This window comes from Cyanistes caeruleus, chromosome 1 (genome assembly GCF_971803275.1).
Source record: "Cyanistes caeruleus chromosome 1, bCyaCae1.hap1.1, whole genome shotgun sequence".
NCBI classification, from domain to species: Eukaryota; Metazoa; Chordata; class Aves; order Passeriformes; family Paridae; genus Cyanistes; species Cyanistes caeruleus.
In genome coordinates, this window is record NC_141701.1 from 92135979 (window position 1) to 92157880 (window position 21902).

At 44.9% G+C, this 21902-nt stretch overlaps 1 protein-coding gene across 2 annotated transcripts; it reads left to right on the forward strand.

The window, feature by feature from the left end:
- The first annotated feature begins 17548 nt into the window (after positions 1-17548).
- On the forward strand, positions 17549-20881 carry ID4 (inhibitor of DNA binding 4). 2 transcript variants are annotated; one of them, XM_086842183.1, is made up of 3 exons: positions 17549-18259; positions 18910-18968; positions 19395-20881. In XM_086842183.1, exons 1-2 carry the CDS (start codon positions 17861-17863, stop codon positions 18952-18954), a joined length of 444 nt encoding a protein of 147 aa, XP_086698309.1. In that variant the 5' UTR covers positions 17549-17860; the 3' UTR covers positions 18955-18968; positions 19395-20881. The 2 variants fall into 2 exon arrangements, with proteins under 2 accessions (XP_086698309.1, XP_086698318.1); XM_086842192.1 differs by having other exon boundaries at positions 17550-18266.
- Positions 20882-21902: the final 1021 nt, after the last annotated feature.

The following is a 21902-nucleotide window of genomic DNA, read 5'->3' on the forward strand; positions in this document are numbered from 1 at the left end:
CTTAATAGCTTCAGCATTTCAGCAAGAAGCCAATTACCTCGGCCACAGGAGTAGCTATGGCTCTGTTAAGAGTGGACCCTAGTTACTCTGCTGCTGAGGCTGCACTTCCTCACAGTCCAGCAGGATGCCCTTTAGGATAATCAAGTCAGCCTCTGCCACAATGCTATACAGAGTTCCTCCCTATCTGCTGGATTCACCAACCACTCAATAGTTTTTCCTCTCAGGATTTCACCTAAGAGAAATCCTAAAAGAAATCCTAAAAGAAATTTTGGCAATCTAACATGCAGATCAGTGTCCAGAGTCTGTGCCCATAGGTACTGTTGGGTAGACCAGCAGATGTCCAGGGGATTCAGCTTGCCTTCCTTTTGTCTGTCCCTGCTTCTTGTGCAGCAGTGATGGGGTTTATTGACTTAAAATCACAGAAATTTTTAGGTTGGAAAAGACCTAAAGATGATAAGGTGATTCATTTCAACTGTTAACCCAACTAAACCATGTTCCTAAGTGCCACATCCACATTTTTTTGAATGTTTCAAGGGACAGTGATGTCCATTCTATGGACAGCTTGTTCCAATGCCTGACCACCCTTTTGGCAAAGAATTTTTCTTAATATCTAGCCTAAATCTCCTCTGATGCAACTAGAGGCCACTTCTCATCTTGTTTCTTGCTACTTGGGAGATTAGACTGACCAACCCCCTGGCTGCACCCTCCTTTCAGGCAGTTGTAGAGAGGGATAAGGTCTCCCCTGATCCTCCTTTTCTCCAGGCTGAACACCCCCAGCTCCCTCAGCTGCTCCTCATCAGACTTGTGCCCCAGACCCTTCCCCACCTCCACTGCCCTTCTCTGGACCCACTCCAGCCCCTCAAAGTCTTCCTTGTGGTGAGGGGCCCAGAACTGAACACAGCACTCGAGGTGTGGCCTCACCAGTGCTGAGTACAGGGGGACAATCACAGCCCTGCTCCTGCTGGCCACACTGCTCCTGACACAGGCCAGGATGGCATCAGTCTTGGACACCTGGGCACTGCTGGCTCATTTCCAGCCCCTCTGCCCCCAGCCTGTAGCACTTCCTGGGGTTGTTATGACCCAAGTACAGCACCTGGCCCTGAGTCTTGTTGAACCTCATACAGTTGTCCTGCAACACAGCACTCGAGGGTGTTGCATGCTGTGAGAGACCAGAGGAAATGGAGACTGATCTTGCAGGGCTGAGTTTCTCATTCTAATATAGATAATTAGATAATTATCTAGTTATCTACATTATCTAGATCTAGATATTAGATATTATCTAATATCTAGATCTAACATAGATATTATTATAGGTAATTCTAATTCTTCAACAGAATGGGCTCACTCTTCCTCTGGACTTTTTTGTTACATTACCAGGGGCAGTCTTCTCTCTTCCCAGTCTTGGCCAGTATTTTCATGTTACCATCAAGCCCTGTCTGAGCCACCAGGGTAGGAGCTTCCAGACAATAGAGTTCCAGTTGTTGAAAGACCTGGACAGGAATGCAACATCAGGAGGAACTTTCAGCTTCCAATGCTTCTGTGCTTCCATTTGAACACTCTGGATGGAATTCTGTTGCTACGGAAATCTTCAGCTGGTTGTGTTCCACAGGTGAAAAGCCCAAACAGATATCCAATGGTGTGCTAACTGGGTAGGATGAATGTCAGGAGTGGTGAAACCTGCAAAGACACAGCAGAAGAAACTTGGCTCTTCCTTTTAGAAGCCCTATGAATATCAATAGCTGTTTTCCATAATTTGCAAGCCACATGAACTATTACTAGCTTTGACTATATTAGCAGGGTTGTTCATGAAATGAGGGAACGAAGGCCTGTGTGAACCCCGTAGGAAATACAGTAGGCAGGACATGAAAAGGGAACTTTATACCCATGATGTATCATTTCAACTAACATACCAGCTTTAGCCCGGTGGACAGGCCACCTTATTGAAAAGAAATATGAAAAATTTGTTCAATAAACAGGCTGTAATTTCAAGGTTAGAGTTGAAATCTTAGTTTCTTGTTGCTATTCATTCCAGAGGAATGTAGTTGATTCAGTAATTGGATTTTTTTCCACAAATTAATCTTAGTCATGTTGTAATTAGTAATAATAGTAATAATTAATAAAATAAATAAGAAATTATAGTATTCAAATTTTAGGGGATTGTATATTTTATGTATCCATACATGCCCACACCACACAAAAAAACATTTTTTAATTCAGTTAACACGGTTCATAAAGTTAATATGAGCCCTCTCATGGCCAGGCCCATTTATTGGGCAACTCTAGGGATGCAAAGACACATAGCGAAAATGTGCTCTTTTTCATATCTTATCCCAGTTTAAAGCCTGGAATAAACTTTATTCAAAAATAAAGAGAAATATAAAATGGCTCCTATTTCACAGGCTCTCTCCAGCAATATCTTTTCCCTAAGACCATCCCAAAAACTTCACACAGACCATATAAAGTTAAACCTCACAGTTCTGTGCTTGTTGCACTGCACACAATTGTCCCAAATCATTAACAGCACATCTGACAAACTTTTGCATCCTGAAAAATCTGAAGCAAATACGTTTTTACTAAACCACAGTAAGAGACTCTGAACTGAACTATTTTGTCTTCCATGAGAAAGATAGATCCCACACTACTCTATAGGTGACCTGGGTCTCAAAAACTGCAAACGTCCCTACAATATGCTAGAGAAGACTCATACAGGGTTATTGAAATTTGTCATTAGGCCTGCCATGGGGAGCACACCTGAGTCCTGAACTCATCATCCTCTGTGGAGTTTTGTTCTCCCTGTGAACACTCCACTGAAGCTTCTTCCTCTATGTTATAGCTCATCGCACAGGCCGCCTGAAAATACATTCTTTAGCCCTTTACCTTCTTCAATGGGTATAAAGGGTTTGAGGTAATTTAACCCCACAAAAACCAATACTAACTTTCAATTTACTGGCACCCTAGCACCCTTTGGCTTCTAAGCAAAAATGGAGAGAAGAAATGGTTCTGAATAAGATAGCATGTTTGAATACATTCCAGTTATCAGAAGTAAGAGCCACAAGGCCCCACTAATGCAAAAAAAACTCTGAAGATGAAGAGAAATTTCTAACCTAGATATCTGTCACTGATATACCAAGGTAAGCATTTTGCAGTACTGACAAGGAAAGTGTGTCAAAGACTGTTTATGAATCAATAAACAGCCAATAAACAGTTCCTAGCATATGAAAATTTTTCAATATATGGATTTCTTTTATTTTTATGCTGAGGGATTCTTTCCTTCTTGGATAAAGCACATTCTATACAGTCAGCTGAAGACTATGCTTCCCATATTTCCTTATTGAGTCACTGCCACCATCACAATATATGTCTAGCCCTGTTTTTGGAAACTGGGAATTGTCTGTTTGTATTTCAACTGGATGAGGAAGGATAAAAAAGCTTTGAACATGTCTCAGGCATGTTGGCCCACACCACTTCACCAAAAGTCCTCCAAGTTCAAAACTGTCTGCCAAGGCTGCATACATGACATTTGCTATTTCAGTTCCTATGGGAGACTGAAGATAAGATCCTTATGGGTAAGGAATAATATTAGACAATCTCTAGCCAAAGATTTCAGAGAATGCTTTAGCCTTTACTTTTTGGAAGTACTGAAAATGGCCCTGATCCAGCAAAGCTCTAAAGAACATAATTTACCACTTTGCTATATTAGAATTGCAGCATGCAATGGAAAAGAACACAAATATCTGACTATTACAAACACTGAAAAAGGGAACATACAAGCACAGTTGAAGTTTAGTACTACAGACAGTTTTTCCTTTGGCAAATCCCATGTTCCTATGGATCTGCTCCCTTTTCCATAAAAAAAATAATGGTAAATTGTCAAGGTGTGGGCCTCATCTTTAACACAATCCCCTTGTGCTACTGAGTCTCTCTCTACAAATTTTCCTCTTAATGCTTCTAGTGATATTTTGTGCCCAAACATATTTTACCTTATGCATCTACACATACAACATCAGGTAAAGTTAATCTGCAGATATGCAACAGGTGATGAACTGTAAATCAGGAATGCTGAAGCAACAGAGACACCAGGATGAGCTCTGTGCAGAGCCAATTTGGGTCTGATCGAGTTCATTAGCTAAGGCTGCACCCAGACCAGAGCAAGATTCACATCCATACAAGAACCTTCATGTAGCACAGAACATGAATGCATCTCGTAGAGCTTTCCCAATTATCCCTATGCTGTGCTCTCAGGTAGCAAAGTCCAGGTGGATTTCAGACACTTTGAGATGGAGTTAGGGCTATCAACCCCAGAGTGAATTCTGTCTGGGCTCTGTTGGGGCACGGCACAAATCCAGCCCAGATGTAAGACTGTTGCTGAGCTCATCTCTGCACTGTGAAGCAGAGCATGCAGGCTCTGTGTTCAGGCTGAATCGGTACCTCCCGCTCAGCATCACACAGCATCAGGCCTCTGTATGGACACCTGCTGTGCTGGGCTCCTCAGCACTCCTGACAAGAGGAACACAGCCCAGACACACCCAAACAGGCATGGATCTGGTTCAGCATGGCTTAAAACGCTGGTTCCATAGGGTAGGAACAGCGCTGGAATGTGTCCAGGCGCATACACAGCGCTAGGTGTTCGGAGTCACTGAGGAACTCCTGATCAGACACCACTGCAACACCGTCCTTAGCTCGCATCAGAGTTTCCACGGGGCTCCCCTCCCCAGCATCACTTACACAAGTTTGCTGAGCCTCTTTTGTACAATACTCAGCTCTTCCAGCTGTCCTGAATCTAAGTGAAGCTCTCCAGGAAAACACACTATAGAAAGGTAAGATGTGAAGGTGTAAAGGACTGAACCCGAGGCATAACAGCATCACAATGCTGATGCAAAAGAAACCCCCAAATCAGCGGAAGTTGCTCCACGTAAATCAGAATGGATACGTTATGATTGCATTGTACAGAGACCATCTTTATAACAAGATGCCAGCATACCAGCATGCCTTTTTCGCTTCTAAAGCATTTGGTTACAATGAGTTATAATTCGTTATAACAATGGTAATAAATTAAAAGCACAAAGGGGCAATTACAATCACATTAAAACATTCCGTAATTTTGGAAAATTAATGTTTCACTAAGCCTTCATTTTTACAGATAAATTGAGTCAGAACTGTGCTGTTCCTACACTGTGCTAACTAGTATCAGTGTTAAGCTTTTTGGAACCATATGGAAAGCTATCAATTTTTTCTTAAGTAGGATTCTCATCACTTTGTTTAATATCACTACAAATTACACAGGCTAATATTTACAGATGGTTTCCTGTAGGAACTGTGAATCAACAAACTGCAAGGCAATAGGTAGTAACCATTCATTCTCAAAGGAAGTAGTGTGAGCTACCTGCCAGAGGGCTGTACAGAAAACCTGGGAAGCTCTCTCACTTCTAATCCTTCATTTGACTCAGGGCCCCTCTGGGACTTTGGATAGTGACACGGGGGCAAATCTGCAGCAGTATCAAACTGCAGCGTGAGAAGTTCCTGAATCACATTAAAAAAAAAAAAAAAGTATACATATGTATAAAATCACATTATTGGCTTCAAAAGTCATGTAATGTTTAAATGTTCCACTGTAGGTTTGTTTTATTTGTCTCCTGGTGCTTCTGCTGCAAGTTTTAATCAACTCAGACTTCAAAAGTTTTCTTAGTGAACACAAAGCATAGAGGCATACCTATTGGGTCAATAAAACAGGGCATTTGCCAAGTTTAACATCAGCCCTAGCTCTTTCAAAGAGACATCGAGCATTTTTTCAGATGAGTTTAGAAAGACTACAGCCTTTAAGGTTTCAAAACACACTATGTCAAGATTGTCGTGTACTGGACCACAACATTGGGGTAAAAAAATCTTTCACGGTTGGGCAGCTAGAGAGAAAACAGTTTCCAGACGTACTCAGCACATGGCAGTCCCGTATGCCGATTCCATGCAATCCTTCTCCCACCGTCTCCAAAAGGGTACCACACAATTATAGGCGTGCGGGAAGGAGCGTCAGGACGAAAAGTCAGACCAGAAGTCCACATGGGAAAGGTTATAGGAATCTTATTTTCTTCAGCTGTGGGGGTAAAAACAGAAGCACCTAGAGAGAATACGGTAGAGATCAGCAAAAATCAGTAATTACATATATACATGGTGAATGTGGAATTTTTTTTAGACCACACAAGCTTCGCTAGACCCCCACCCCCGGGGGCGGCTCTGGTCCCCCAGCACTCCCCATCGCGTAGGGCACGGGGAAAATACTTGCGGGGGGTGGGTAAAGGGTTGCCCGGGCAGGGGACGGGAAGAGCGGGGACGCGCGGAGGGGCGGGGGCGCGCCGGGCGCGCTCCCGCGGGCGGGCAGCTGGAAGTCATTGCCCGCGGATCGGCGTCCGCGTTGCCGCGGCGACCGCCCCGGCGGCGCCAGCTGGGCCGCAGTGTGAATGGGTGATGTCACGGGCCCGGCGCCGGCCAGTCTGGGCCGCCCGGGCCAAGGCAGCGGCCGGGAGGGGCGGAGGGAGCCGGGGGGTGGGAGCGGGACGCGGCGGGAGCGCCGGGAATCGGCCCCCCAGCTCGGCAGCCCGCAGGCCGCTCCACGCGTGGGGCGGGAGTGCTGCCCGCCGCCCCGCCGCTGTTCCCCCGCTGCTGTCCCGGGCGCGGCCCGGGCCCGCGGCCCTCGCAGGGCCTGCTCCCGCCCGGCCCCCGCTGGCCCTGGGGGCCGGCTGTTGCGCTCGGTGCTTGCCAGCTCCCCATTGTTTGAATGGAGATGTCTCTGTTTCCATCCTCAATTCATTTGCAGGCACTTTAGAAAAGTTCTTTCCTGCAGGAATGAGGGGCTTTTCACTGCGCTCCAGCAAGGTTTACAATCCCTGCCAACGCTCACAAACTTACCACATTCAGCCTCGAAGTTTCCCACTGCTTTCAGCAGCAAGATTCCCACACTGCAGAACACCCGATTATATTGATAATTTGGCCAATTTCAGTAAAATACCCCTCAAATTCGCAGTGGAAGTTTACTTCCCATGTGAAATTCTTCATTGCTTTCTTACTGCAGATCTTCACGAGAGGATACATTCTTAATGGCGTGTCTTAGGCCCACAGTGGGAAAATATGATGGTTCTTTAATGTAAGTTGTTTACAAAGATCCACTCTTTACATTAGTTTCAGAGAGTTCAGGACAAAGACTCCTCAGCAAAAGCCAGCGTAGCTCTTTTTGTGGCTCGGCAGGAGATGCGGGTTGGGTTTAAACATACATTTCTCTCCTTATGGACATTAAACTGTTGTAGAGTGCAGGGTTTTTTTCAGGGAATGAAATGGCCCCTCATACATCAGTCTGCAACTGCAGCTCCTCTGTATTTTACCTCATCTTCATCACACAGCAGCTCTAGCTGTGGGCCTCAGAGCCTGCATGCATAGGAGCTCTTCCAGGCTGTGAAGAAGATGTGACATCAGGTACCCCTATCAGGGTGATCTTAGAGCAACTCAAATTACAGCTTTGTGTTTTGCTTCACTTGGCGTTTGCTGAGTAGCTGTTTGAGGCCAGGCAGGTGGGACGCTTGCAATGCTTTTTGGTGAAATTCTGCTTATTTTAATTCTCCCGTTAATAAACTGCTTTGTGCGTTAAGTTGTAAGGGAACAAAAGGAGGTTGACTCCAAACCTTTAGGAATAATAACAACTGCTTGCAGCCATATGAAGCCTCGAAAGGCAGCAGAAACCGCTGCTGAAATGTCACCTGTCAGCTTGAAAAAAACCCTTTATCTGAACCTTGTCGCAGCAAAGGCTCAGCCACCCAAAGGAGCAAGAGTGGCCGCAGGAGAGGGCACATGTGGGGAGCGGTAGTGGCTCCGCACACAGACCGGAGTGTGGCGAGCAGGGAGGATGGTGAGGGCACCCATGCGTCCCACCAGCAGCTCAGTCCTCACGGTGACAATGGATTTTTACACCGACTCAAGCAGCGCAGATTCGGTCTGCAGGCAAGGTGAAAGCTAATCCCCTGCAAAAGTCCGCATGCCAAGGGCCCTTGCAGTCAGTGTAGCGTATTAGGAGCAAGGGCTTCATTCATGGGTGAACAGCTGGGCATTGGGACAGGCAGGTACGAAGGACTCACCGTGCAAACACCGGTTTATCAGAGGTTACTCAGTGCACACACGTTGCAGGATCAAACCCTTGTCTCTAGTTTGCTGGACATCTTGAAAATTGGAGGGTGGCAAGTAAGCTTTATGTAAATATGATTTTAGTGTGAGGTTCAAGTTAATTCTTTCTGATTTTTACTGCTTGATATGGTGTTTAAATCTTAAATGACCAGTAACCTTTAAAATCTCATTGGGATTTTAACACTGAATGCTTTTGATGACTCCTTAAAGGAAATTAATCTGACAACAATCACGGACAGTCAGCCGTCTCCATCAGGTAACTGCATGTAAAGGAAATAAATTCCAGCTGGTGGGGGAAGGGAGAGAGCGTCCTGAGAAACTCACTCCTCTGCTCCCATTGATCATCACCTGTGCTGGACTTCATACAGCAGTTTAATCCTATTCTCTCCCTCAAAGGTTTCAAGCCTCTGCAAGATCCTGACTGCTAGGGAACAAAGACTGGTATGTGGTTCCCTCAAAGGTCAGTCATTAACCTGCCCCAACAACAGTTTTAGGAAGATCAAGGCAATGAAGAAAAACTAAGAAAAAGCACTTTCACTTTGGAATGAATTGTTCAAAATGCCTTTATGCATTCGGTTTTATTCCCTTTCAGCGCCACAGTTTTTAGTTCCTGCACGTATTTATTTCTCATCAGAAATAATGGCAAGATTTGCTCTCCCAGAGATTTGACCTTAAGTTTATTTTAGCCCCAACACTATAGATCATTCTATCAATTATGAATGTAGTCGTGTGTACAGAGGAACTGGTAAGCCAGCGCAGTAATGCTACCTTGTTCTGGTGACTTACCCTTATAAATAAATTAGGTGCATATCTTTATGAAATACCTGAAAGAAATAGAAGATGAGAGAAAAGAAGAAAAAGAAAGAAAAGAAAAGAAAAGAAAAGAAAAGAAAAGAAAAGAAAAGAAAAGAAAAGAAAAGAAAAGAAAAGAAAAGAAAAGAAAAGAAAAGAAAAGAAAAGAAAAGAAAAGAAAAGAAAAGAAAAGAGAAAATAAGACAGAGATGGAAACAAAATAAAATCTAAAAAACCTCATTTTTCTAAAGATAATAATTTTCTAGGATAGAAGCTAATATCAAGACTGGTTTCTCTGTGATTTGTATTTTCTGTGCCTGCATGTCTGTATGTGAGACAATATACTGGACTTGCAGTAGCCAGACTCTCAGTAAGACATTTATTTCCATAAGTTATTGATGACCCTTTACCTCACAAGTGACAGGCCAAAGTAGAGCCACGAGCAACTTCTGAGAGGTCATCAATAACAACTGAAAATAAATGTTTTATCCAGTCCCTGCCCATTGTGTGTCCTCTTTATGCAATGCCAGTTAAATTTCATCTGGTGCAGTTTTTTATGGGCTGTAACTACCTCAGCTCCTGTCTGAAGCAATGGAGGAAGGAGTGACACACACACACACACAGATCCCCATTTGGTTGCTCACACGCTTGGTGGAGTACCTTTTGTGAGATGCAGAGGTAAAAGCATGCATCTCTCAACACATGAGGATGAAACAGTACCCTAAAGAGTGAAAGGAGAGACTGCCACCTTACTAAAACATTAAACACAATAGAGAATCCTGATGCTGCAAGTGTGAGACAGTTCAGGAGAAAGAAGACACAGAGGGGACAAAAAAAAAGAAGCTGGGATGCAATGTTGTAAATAAATCATACCTCATGCGAATATTACAAATATATAATATTCTATTAATGTATTTTTAATAATAATTCATACCATACTGCAAGAAAGATTGATGTATTGCATGTGTTAAGAAATTCCTGGGGGCAAAAGAAAACTATTTTTGTCTATAAGGAGTGGTTTACTCCCAGTGGAAAAAGACTGAAATGGACATGGGATATAATGCCGTGGGGACATAAAATTTACTTCAAATACTCATCGCCACTAACCACAGTGTCTTTTAATTGAACATTTGTGCTTAAAATTTTCATTTTTCTTACTCTTTTGCATATGCATTTTCATGTTTTACAAAATATTATTTTGAGAGCCAGTTCTCAGGCGCTCAATCTTCAGCAACTATTTCAAGAGGCTGGTCTGAAGTAAGCTAATAACTTTGCATCCAGTTATGAAACTTCTGCTCACTTGAGCAGTCCCTATATCCATATCCTTACTCAGGCAAATAAGCTCATTAACGTGAAGAAAAACTTTCCAAATAAGCAAGGATTTGTGCTGCTTTTCAAGTCAATTTCTCCATTGAGGTAAATTAAGAGATTTGTTTGAATAAAATTTTATCAGTTCTTTAAAGTGTTGAAAGAGCAAGTTACTGGAGTAAAAATTACAAAAATAAATGTCATTAACACTTCATCATAAATATGTGGAAACATACTGGTATCGAGGATAACTTGAAATAGTTACTTAGCATAAGCTGTGTGATTACCCAAAATATTCTTATATATGAACATCATTTAGCTTAAAGAAAACAAAGTGAAACTATAAGAAATTTGCATGTTGAAGCATTTTTTACAGCAATTTGAATATGTCTTTAAAATAATTTTGCCTAGTTTGTCCCCTGTACAAGAAACCAAACCATGAAGAATTACTATACAATTACTCCAAAATGGAAAATAACATTCATTCCCATTTCTTCTAAGGGAACATTAGTAAGTCATAGAATATATTTAACTGTGAAGAATTGCACTTCATGGATCACTGTCCAATATTCTCCCTACATCCATCTTTCTTTTTTCTGCATCTCCAGCCATTTGCACTCTGCAATGTATATCTTGATTTAAATTCACAGTGCTACACACCGGTTTTCGTTAGACAATCCTCTTGTCCCAATAAATATATAAGGTCACTTTAGCATATACTATTGCTGAAATTAAAGTCATGATGTGACCCTGTCTGCCTCTAAAGGGGACATTACCTGTCAATGTTTTTTTCATGCTCTCTAAACATGAAATCCTGCAAGAGCAGTTTCTGTCAACAAAAGCTGAGGTCTCGTTTTCTTAAGTGACAACTTTCTCAGAAGCCATGCAGGCTATAAAGAATGATCACAGGAAGCAACCTGGTACAAATTAATATAAAACTCACCTTTTGAGCAGACTGCTTTTTCAAACACACTCAAGTACCTAAGCAAATTAAGCTGGTATTATCATCCTATAAGTAATTTCCTGCTATTCTAACATTTCTTCTGCAAGATGGAACAAAACAGTGAGGAAGAGCCTTTTGTTTCTGTTACTAAGGCCTTGGTAGATCTTCATGTGTTATGGCAACAGGAACTCTATAGCAGGTAAATAAATAGATAATAAAATTACAAAGATTTCAGCAGGTATGGGAAGTACATGATGTGGCTCATAAATAGCTGCAGTCAAGGGATTTGAAGATGCATTTAAAAGCTTTCCCTCCACAAACACAACCACCAGACTTGAATTTCTAGTTCTTTCTAACTTCTGTTCCCAGTGGTGGCATCAATTTGACTTGAACCAAATCCAGCAAACACCATTTTCTATAGTGCATACATACTTGTCAGGCTGTCATGAGCACAAAACAAAATGCAGAACTGGAAATTAGGATCTGGCAAGCAGGTTATGTCTGAAACTGACACTGGCCCATGAAAGTACTTTGAGAACCACCTGATTACAGTCACAGAACACATCAATGCATTCACATCAGCACAGAGGATGCAAAGGTCTCTCCATCTACCTTGGATGTCCTTGCAGTCTGGGAAAGGTTGTCTTCACAGTCAGGGAAAAAGTGGTGATTTCTTTTTTTAATTTAAAGCTTTTTTTTTTAAAGAGTAAAGAAAACTAATGCTGAAGATTTTGCAGAATTCCTTAAAACTCTCATAGAGAACAAATAACAAACATGTTAGTATTAGCTTTCAAAATGTAAAATGTTGTATTAATGCAAAATATTGCTATTGAGGGTTTTTTTGTGGCACAAACTTAGACTGCTTTTGCTGATGAAGCTCTTCGGGTCCCCTGAAAATAAATACCAGTATCATCGGTGTAATGATAACATATGCAGATGAGCATGTACACATCTAGGTACTTATTTAATTTAGGTCGATTTGCTCATTGTCCCTGTAGGCTGCATTATTTGTGTGATTATAGACCTCTTAATGTAAACTCATAACAAATACAAAAATAATATGAAGTGGTATCATGCCATTGGTTTTCAGGCAGATTGGCTGAGGATTTCTGTCTACAAACAAAGGGCATGACATTACACATAAATCTGATCTAAATCTACACAAAATAAAATTAAAGTTAAGACTCTAAATTCAATCTGTTACTATGTAACTCAGTTTAATGGAGTGTTCCTCAGGAAGCTGCTCCAAATACTCCTAAATTATTTTCCCCTTCCCCAGAATAAGCATCTTGATTGCTTATATTTGGACCACAATGCAGAAGGTTGTCAACATGACTTATCTTTCTTGCCACAAGCTTGCTTTAGTCAATGCAGAAATCTGACATTACCCGACAAACCCAGTGTTTCTGGTCACCTGAACAAAGCAACCTTCTTAAATGACATTAGCCTTCAGCTGACATACAACCACCAGCAAATGCCAGGATGCCTGTCAGTGACATACCAATGTTTTCTGCTGCTGCTGCAGACTCTCAAAGGGACGATGTGGGTTTGAACAGATTCCCACAACACAGCCATGTGGGAGACAGCATAGCAAGAAACTCTCATAGACATGAACCTCATCACAGTATTTTTTTGGTTCTCTCCAATAACTGAGGTAAAATATTTCTGTATGCATTTATTTCCACATTGGTGTAAAAAAGAGTGTACGTGACTATCAAGCCATGGAGAAGGGCTTTTTTAATTCTATTCATCTCTCCATAATGTCTGTTGTTATATGACTTTCTTGTAGCATACAAACCTGAAGGGAAGAATAAAATAGTGGGCAGGACTATGTTCCAGTCATAAGAAGGGTGCTCTAACCTGGACAACTACATGAACAAGAAAAAAAAAAAAATTAAAAAAATCTCTTTTGTCTGTGAATAGCTATTGTGAGCAATCAACAACCATTTTTCTTTTTATTTTATATTAAACTTCATGCAAGGGGGCACTGAGAAATTGAAGGTCTTGAGAATCTTTTAGGTTTTCTTACTGAGAAGAAATTTCTGTAGTGAACACAACCAGAAAATGAGAGAAAAAAAAAAAATCACATTTACTAAAGTGTATGAACTGTATTTAGATTCTGGGTTTGAGGAATATAAGGACAACAGTACTGAAGATGGCTCATGTTATTTGGGGAAAAGGTTGTGTTAAGTTTTGGTGATCAAAAGCTTTGGTGATGAATTATCCCTGGTGAGGAGTGGTACCAGAAGACCGATGGATTTCAGTCTATCACTCTGCAGAGTGAGGTGATTTCTCTGTACTCACAGAATTCCCAATGGATCTTCCCCGACCCATTTGGAGGATCCATGGGGCGCTGCTGCAAAGGAGCCCAAGTCTCACCTCCAGTTCTGTTGTCCAGAGGGACACACAGGCATGTAGGAATAATAATCCAATAAAAAATTTACATAGTCTTTCCTCCACCTCACTCCCCCACCCAATTTTTAATTTCATATCACTATCCCCTGTTGCCAAGAGGAGTTTATCTATGGTGTTTGATAAGGGAGCACTAAACACATTATATTGCTATTTTAAATGACATCACAACTAACTAGATATTTTAATTGAAGGTAAATAACCAACATTATTGCCTTTTGAATGATAGCAATAGGGGAGAGTAATGGTACCACTGAGGAATCAATTGCTATTTCCCTCATAAACCATAAACCATTCAGAGATTTATAATGCTTTTTTAATGATCAGCCCTTCTAGGTGTTGAGCAGCTCCTCCAAGATCCTGAGTTTCTGGCTGCTTGCTGAAGTCTCCAGGAATGGGGAGCAGGGGGTCTCAGTATCGTGTATCTTTGCACCCACCAGGATGAAACTTGTCACATCAGTTATCAGCCTCCAGCAAAGGAAAGCCTGGGATTTTACTGCACTGCTCTGACACAGTGTGCCCCAAGCTCGAAAACGAGGACACTTGACTCAACCACTGTTTCATAACCTGCTTAAGAATGAAAATGCATTGAGCATTTGTGTGCATTTCATGCCCTCTTAAGGTAGGTATAGCAAGTAACCTTGTGTAAGTAACCACGTTGATTGCTTGCTTCCCTCTGCATACCTGAATGTGTTCCTTCAAATTGTAGCTGTCCAGAGACTATTTTAACTAATGTGGTATGGTTGGTTCAATGGCATCGTATCATGCACAAACATCTGTGGATCCAGAGTGCTGTCAGAGGAAATGTCACCCATTTCGCACTTGGAAGGACTGTCCCCCTTCCCAGGTGCCATGACTCGAGAGACAGCATCAATGTCTCGGGTTTACTTTTCCACCTGGAGTCAATGGCACGTTCATATACTCAGACCTGTGCTGACAAATTCAGCATACATTACTCATTCTCGTTAAATTCAATGGGATTACCCTCATGACACAGGGCATACAAAGCCAGTCATTACATTTTCATTTTCAACTTGTTTTACTCTGGGTTTGAATCAAAAGTGACTTTTCTAATCTTCAGAGAACACCTATGATGTGGTCTGAACTCACTGATTTTTTTAATAGATCAAACTGGTCCAGTCAAGTATTATCAAGGATCTTGTGGTAATATTGCAAGGGTTTCTTACAATGGAAATGAATCTTGACTCTGGATGTGGGAAGAGAGCACAGAAAAATCCAGCCAAGACAGTTAAACTCCTCCAGCCAGCCAGAAAGGGACCAGATGTTTAAAGATGCACAGAATTTATTTAAAAATCCAAACTTGGTCTGGTGAAAAACAGAAGTGTTAATCCCTTTATACTCACATAGTGAAAAATATTGTTAATAATAGGACAAAAGCATGAACTTTAGCCACTGTTCCTCTTACTTGTGTACAAGCCTCTTTAGGGATGAAGAGTTTTACTATGCCCACCTAGATGGGTAACATTCTGGGGTTTCCAACTCATTTGTAAAGTGATTTACTGAGCACGTCCACTCTAAATTTTGAAAGAAGTAGCCAACCTAACCTGGTCCCACTTAAGTCAATGACAAAACCATGACTTCAAGGAGAGCAAAAGCAGACCTGTTGTTGACAGGGAATTGGTGCGTATTGTTCAGCCGAGCATGTCAGACCCGCATGTATCAGCTTCATGAGTATCAAAAGGATTTATTAGAGGAAAACCCTGAATATTTATACAGTAGATGAAGGGGAGGGTTGTTTTTCCCTCTCCCACAAATCTCCACTGTGATAAGTTAGCTACACAAACGCATGCAATCCTCTCGCAACTTCAACGCTTGCAGACCCTCAGATTTTCCTTTGTACCCTCTGGGGTGGAAGTAGCCTGATAGAAAAAGAGGTGTGGGGCATTTCATGGTTCTTCATGAGTTCACAGAAATACTGAGTCATCTTCAAGAACCAGCGTGGTCTCAGTGGATTTGCTGTTCCAGGGTGTTTGTATGTCTGTGTTTGTGTGCGTTGGTGTGCATGCACAGAAGTAATCTGTCCAAATTAGCTTGGGAGGACTAGAGGGGAGCCAGTTACATATTGGGGTTTCCCAGAGATTTCCAGTGGGATCAGAGAAGCTCCCAGAGGGGATTCAGTACAAACAGCTCAATATTACAGGGTATCTAGTTTCATGCAGATTTTGATTAAATGGCACCAGCAAGATTCGAGCCTGCATTTTCACCATAATTTACAATGTATTTTTTTTCTAGACAGCACATCGAATCTGTCCATATTGCAGGACTCCGGAAAACAAAGTAACTATAATATATGCTTGAAGGCCAGTGCCTGCAAGTAAACTGCAAGGACTTTCACTGAATAAAAGCAATGACTACAAGAGAATTGGGATCATCCAGCCCATAGCTAATGGAAATACACCTTCCCATCACATCCTCATGATGCAGCACACAAATCTAGACCTCAGTTTAGATTTGCACCTCAAAGATTTACACCGCACACTTGGATTTTGAGCTGAGAGGAGCCTAGCTGCGATGGATGGCAGTGGCAATGTGGGACAAAATAAGGGAAGAAGAATGTGGGTATTTCTAAGCAATGCCTCAAAACATGTGTCTTTAAGAGGTGAGAGAGAATGCAAGTGTGCTTCATTATACGCTTCAGATGATCCAGCCTCACCCCTCATTCAAGTTCTGGGTTTGACAGCTTCCTACTGTATCCTTTATATATCACCCGTTGTGACTAAGCTTGGAGGGGACATGTAATCATTAATCACCATTATGGATTTCTTCCCTTCTGTTGGGTTTGACTTACAAGCTTAGGGGCAGATCCTGCAGCCTTTACTCCTTCCTTCAGCCCTTTGCCCAAGCAATCAGCCCTGCCTCACTCACGGGCAGCTTGCAGTGCTGCAGCATCTGTAGGATCGGGTGCCAAGTTTCTTACACCGGCGTCCCATTCAAATACGCAGTGGCTCTTAATCCTTAGCAGGAATTAACAGGAAGTTTCAACACTGCATTATTAAATTAAAAGGTTACTATCTGCCACAAGATGACTTAAGCAGGACTCAGGAGTATATGTCTGTTAATTTTAATGCTCTGTCTCAAAGTACAGAACTCTGGACATTTCCAGCATCATATTTAAAACATGGTACATCTACTAATACGTGATCTGGTGCATTAATGGACCAAATTAAGTTACAGGTATGAATTTTACATAAAACGGATTAATATTATATGTCATGGAGGAATCTTAAATACTCCATCTCCATGCATTTTTAATAGTTATGTGCTCTAATTTAATGTTCCCTGGCATTGCTTTGCTTGAAGTCCCTAAACCCTCCTCCTTCCTTCCCCCCTACACTCCTCAAGTTTTGCTTGGGATTTTCCCTGCCTGTAAACCAGCTTCCCCAAGTGCCTCAAAAAATGTGTAAAGCCGGAATGAATCTCCTACACCGAGAGGATAAAAATGCGCTTCACGACCCGAGGAGATACCAACCCTCCCGGGAACGGGAACGGTTAAGATGGGAGGGCGGGTGCCGCTGTCTCGCTCCGGGTCGGGCGGCGGGGAGCGGCGCCGGTCGCGCGGGGCTGCGCTCCGGACCGCGGGGACGGCGCCGGGAGCCGCTGGGCGGCGGGTCCCGCCCGCATTCCCGCAGTCCTTCCTCCCCGGGACCGCCTCCTCCTCCTCCTCCTCCGCCACCTCCTCCTCCCCGGGGGGGTCAGCGCGAGCCGCCCGCCCCCCCAGCAGCGCCGCCGCCATTGGCCGCCGCCGCGCTCCGGGGGGGGCCCGGCGCGCTCTGATTGGCTGCGGCGCGGCCCCGCGGCGCCCCCCCCGCTCCCGCGCCGCGCTCGCCTGGCCCCGCCGCGGCGGCGCCCCCGCCTCCCCCCGGCGCCGCCCGCCCCGCCCGCGCCCCGCGCTATATAGAGGGCGGCGCGGCCAGCGGCGGCGGCAGAGGCGGTCGTGCTCGTGGCTGGGCGGCTGCGGGGCACGAGCTCTGCATTTTAAGGGGGAAAAAAAAAAAAAATCGGCTTTTTCGGACCGGGGAGTTTCGCGGTGCCGCTGCTGTCGCGCGGCTCTGCGAGCGCCTCTCGCCACATCCCCGAGGCGGCCGCCGTTAACGCCATCGAGGCGCTGCGGCCGCGCTCCGCTCCCCTTGCGGGCGGTGCGTGCTCGGCTTCCCGAGGTCGCAGCGGCGGCAGCAGGCGGCGGTGGTGGAGAGGGAGGTTTCCCTCCCTCCTTGCGGCACCATGAAAGCCGTGAGCCCCGTCCGGCACCCCGGTCGCAAGGCGCAGCCCGGCGTGGCGGGCGGCGGCGGGGGGCACCCGGCCCTGCGGTGCCTGGCCGAGCACAGCGGCTGCAAGGGGGGCCCGCCGTCGGGCGAGGAGCCGGCGGCGCTGTGCCTGCAGTGCGATATGAATGACTGTTACAGCCGGCTGAGGAAGCTGGTGCCCACCATCCCACCCAACAAGAGGGTCAGCAAAGTGGAGATCCTGCAGCACGTCATCGACTATATCCTCGACCTGCAGCTGGCTCTGGAGACGCACCCGGCGCTGCTCCGGCAGCAGCCGCCGCCGCCCGCTCTGCACCCAGGCAGCTGTCCCGCGGGCACCCCCAGGACCCCGCTGACTGCCCTTAACACTGACCCGGTAAGAGGTGCGTGGCACACGAGCGCGGGGAGCGGGGCGCGGTGGTCAGCGCCGGCCGCCGTGGGAGCGCCCCGGTGATGTTCTGCCCTTCTCGAGCCCGCGGCTCTGCCGGGAAGCCGCGGCTCCCGAAGGGGACGGGGCGGACGGGCGCAGGAACGCCCCGGCGGTGCGCGGTGGGTGCCCGCATCTCCTCGGTGCGGGCAGGCAGCCGCACGGTGTGCACCGTGTAATTACAGCTCTCGAGGGAGTACCTGTAGCCGGCGTGTTTGCACACACGGGAGCAGGCGCGCTGTTCCTGCGCTTTCCAGCCTCCGCGCCGTGTAGCGAGTGCGAGGGGCTGTGGGGGCTGTGCACATGGAACGCAGCGTGCTTTGGAGGGGCGGGAATCGGGGAGCGACTCCCTGGTACGGGACCCCCGGTGGCGGCGCGGGAAGCGGCGTGCCCCGGCTCCCCGCGGCCCCGGGCTTTGCCGCAGCGCTGCCGTGACCCCCTTGGCTCGGTCCCCCTGGGGGGGGTTCCCTGAGCGCTCCCGAGGGGGGGCTACGGTAGCGCCTGGGTGCGTGGCGGAGGAGGGGATCTGGGCAGTGGCGGGTGGTCTCCGCGTCGTTTCTGCCCGGTTGTTAATTTGCCGTGTTTGGTTTGCTGCGCAGGCAGGCTCTGTTAACAAGCCGGGGGACAGCATCCTCTGCCGCTGACCGCCGCTCCCCAGGTGAGTGCGGGGCGGGCGCGGGGCCGCGGGCGGGGGGAGCGCAGCGCCCGGGCTCGGCGGGGCCGCGCCGCATCCTGCGGGAAGCCTGCTGAAGGGGGACCGGAGCCCGGCGACAAATACTTGCAGGCGGCTTTGGGGTTTTATTTTTAATTACGGGGTGGTTGTTTTATTTTCCCTAATTACGGGCTGGTTGGGGTTCCCCCCCCCCCTCCCCCCAAACACTCCCCCTCCCCCCGGAGCGCCTCTGGCTGCGGCGTGCAGCTGCGCATCCCTCCCTCCGCCTGGCCCAGCCTGGGAGCTGCGGTTGTTGTTTGACCTGGTTTGTTTTGGGTTGTTGATCAAGCATGTCTTGTGTTTTGTTGGTGGCGCCAGTCGGTCTGGAGCGCAGCGGTTCACACACCCCCTCTATTCATTCCTCTCCCACAGGTGTGCGGCGGCGCCGCGCCGCGCAGAGGCAACGCGGGGGGCGGGCGGCGGCGGGGGGGCCCGGCCCTGCCCCGCCGCACCGGAGGAAGGAGCCATCCAACCCCCCGAGCAGTTCCCATGCTTCACCCCGGCAGAGCCAAGCCTTTTCACCGTTTTGCACGTCCGTAGCGGTCCCCCCCCCCCGCCCCTCCCCAGCTCCCCGTGTCCTTTCCCCCCCTGGCTCCGTTTCTTCTCGTCGTTCCCGGCCAGCTGTGAGCGGCGGCGTGTCCCACGGTGGCAGCGGGAAAAGTTGCGACTCTGCCCCGGGCAGAGAGGACAGAGCCTAACCAGACTTTAGAAACCTTGTAACTCTTAAGGGACCGAGCAGTCGAATCTTGAAGCTTTACTAATCTACCAGAGCATTTGTAGATATATTTGACATCTATTGTTTAAAATAGATGGATTTTATTGGGGCCCAGGGAACTTTCTTCTCCCTGCAGGAATGTTACATATTGTATAGACAAATGAGTGACATTTCATACTGTATATATAGAGATGTTCTATAAGTGTGAGAAAAGTATATGCTTTAATAGACTACTGTAATTATAAAATATTTTTAATTAAATATTTTTTTGTAAATATTATAAAGGTGTGTATGTTTTTTTTAATCTGTGGGAATATCTCTTTAGAAAACCACAGCTCGAGTATGGAGCTGCTAATGTGGAAATATCTTGAATGTTTAGGACTTTTTTTGTCCCCAAATGTCCTTTAGACTCGAAAGTTGCAGCTTTAGCTAGTGGTCCTGCATGATTGCATGAGGTGTCTAATTGCAAATAAACTTGTTTGGAGTCCATACAACGTGTTTTCCTCAATCTAAACTGAAAATGTTTGTAAGTGTATTATACAGTTCGAGACTACACTTTAGTCATGTAGGCACAGGGGTTTTTAGTGCATTCTATAAAAGTAGCAGTAAGATGTAGTGTTTTTTACTGAGACAAGAAAAACAAATTCTGTCTAGTTCTTGGTTGGTTTTTTTTTTTGCATTACTGGGGCAGTGCTTTAGATCGCTAATCGGTTTCTATTTTTTTTTTTAGATCTGCTCTTGAATTAGATCAAGAAATTTGTTCGGGAATTTCATTTAGCACCAAAAGGTTTTATTGCAAATTTGTGTTCCTACAGTTTATTAATTGCTTAAAAACTGAAATCCATTCTCTGCTTGCAGCCAAAGGGCAAACCATTAACAAAAACAGTTGCTGTTTTCTTCGTCCAAAGAGTATTAATAGCGAACTGCAGTAAAGCACATGGGCAAAGTCATTACGATCAGTGATGTAAATTCATCTTAAAATGAACTTACGTAGACCAAAAATCGGATAACTGCGTCAAGATTATTTTTCTAGTACAAAATTACTTATATTTCACTGCAGCTATGTTACAGTTAAAATCCTGTTTAATCTCTGTGATGTGTAACTACTACATGTGAACATTAAACTAGATTTACCTGTCTTTAACCGTGATTCTTCAGCTTATTTCTTCAATCCTCTGAATTTGCGCATTCCCTTCACTGTATCTAGCATTTGATGGGTGAATTATTTTCACGGCAAGCTCTTGCACAGTCAAGTCTTGCTGGCTGTAAGCTTGTGTCCAGGCTCAGTGAAAGATCCTCATCTTGTGTGATCAGTAGCCTGCACACTAGTGAAATGGGATTTTCAGAGTGGGAGAATTAAGTAGGATTTAATTGGGTGCTTTGTAAATAGCTAGCCAACTGTGTGTGTAACATGGTCTGTTTGACTAAAAAAGAGGATTTGTTTCAGATTATACAAGTGTCAAAAGTACTATAACCCAAGGGAGGGCTTCTATTAAGTTAAATATTTATAAGGAAATTAACTGTGGGGGTCATTAGGTATTGACTACAGTGATAGTGTCAACAAGATGAACACTTTCTTTATCAAAATAATTGCGTAAAGAGCAAATCAAAAAGTGGCTAACGCATCTGCAAACACAAGGCCTCCTGTCACTGCAAATGCTTTAAAGGCACAGGCATTTTACAGGCTGAGCTGAGACTTCAACTGTGGGGAGTGGGTACCTGCATTGTATTCCCCCAGCTCTGCTGTTGCAGTTTTAGCTAATTTAACGAGAAAAATACATATTCCTGTAAAATTAAGCCACAAACATATTATCCAGAGTGTCTCAGCTACTTTTGGGACAGTAACAATGCTATCAATAGGATTTTTACTGCACTGGGCAAATTTTTCCATTGTGTTAAAAAAGAGAAAAGCAATGTTTTTTTCTTCCAAAGGATTGGTTTAAATTTACATCCATTTTCTTCGTTTATCCTATTAATATTTGTAGCCTTCTGCTTAGTTGAGTTTGTACAGCTCAGATTATTTTGTATACAGTTTTTCGGTAACATTGGTTCTCAGTACACTTGCTTGTTTCTATCCACTGTTGCCAAATTATAGAATTCCATTACATAGGAGAGGAAGCAAACAAAAGGTGCTGTCCTAAAATACAAAACTATCCTGTAGACTT

Coding starts and splice junctions, on each gene's coding strand:
- ID4 (XM_086842183.1), top strand. CDS start 17,861: ATGAAAGCCGTGAGCCCCGTCCGGCACCCCGGTCGCAAGGCGCAGCCC. Junction 18,260..18,909: donor CTGCCCTTAACACTGACCCG/GTAAGAGGTGCG, acceptor TTTGCTGCGCAG/GCAGGCTCTGTTAACAAGCC.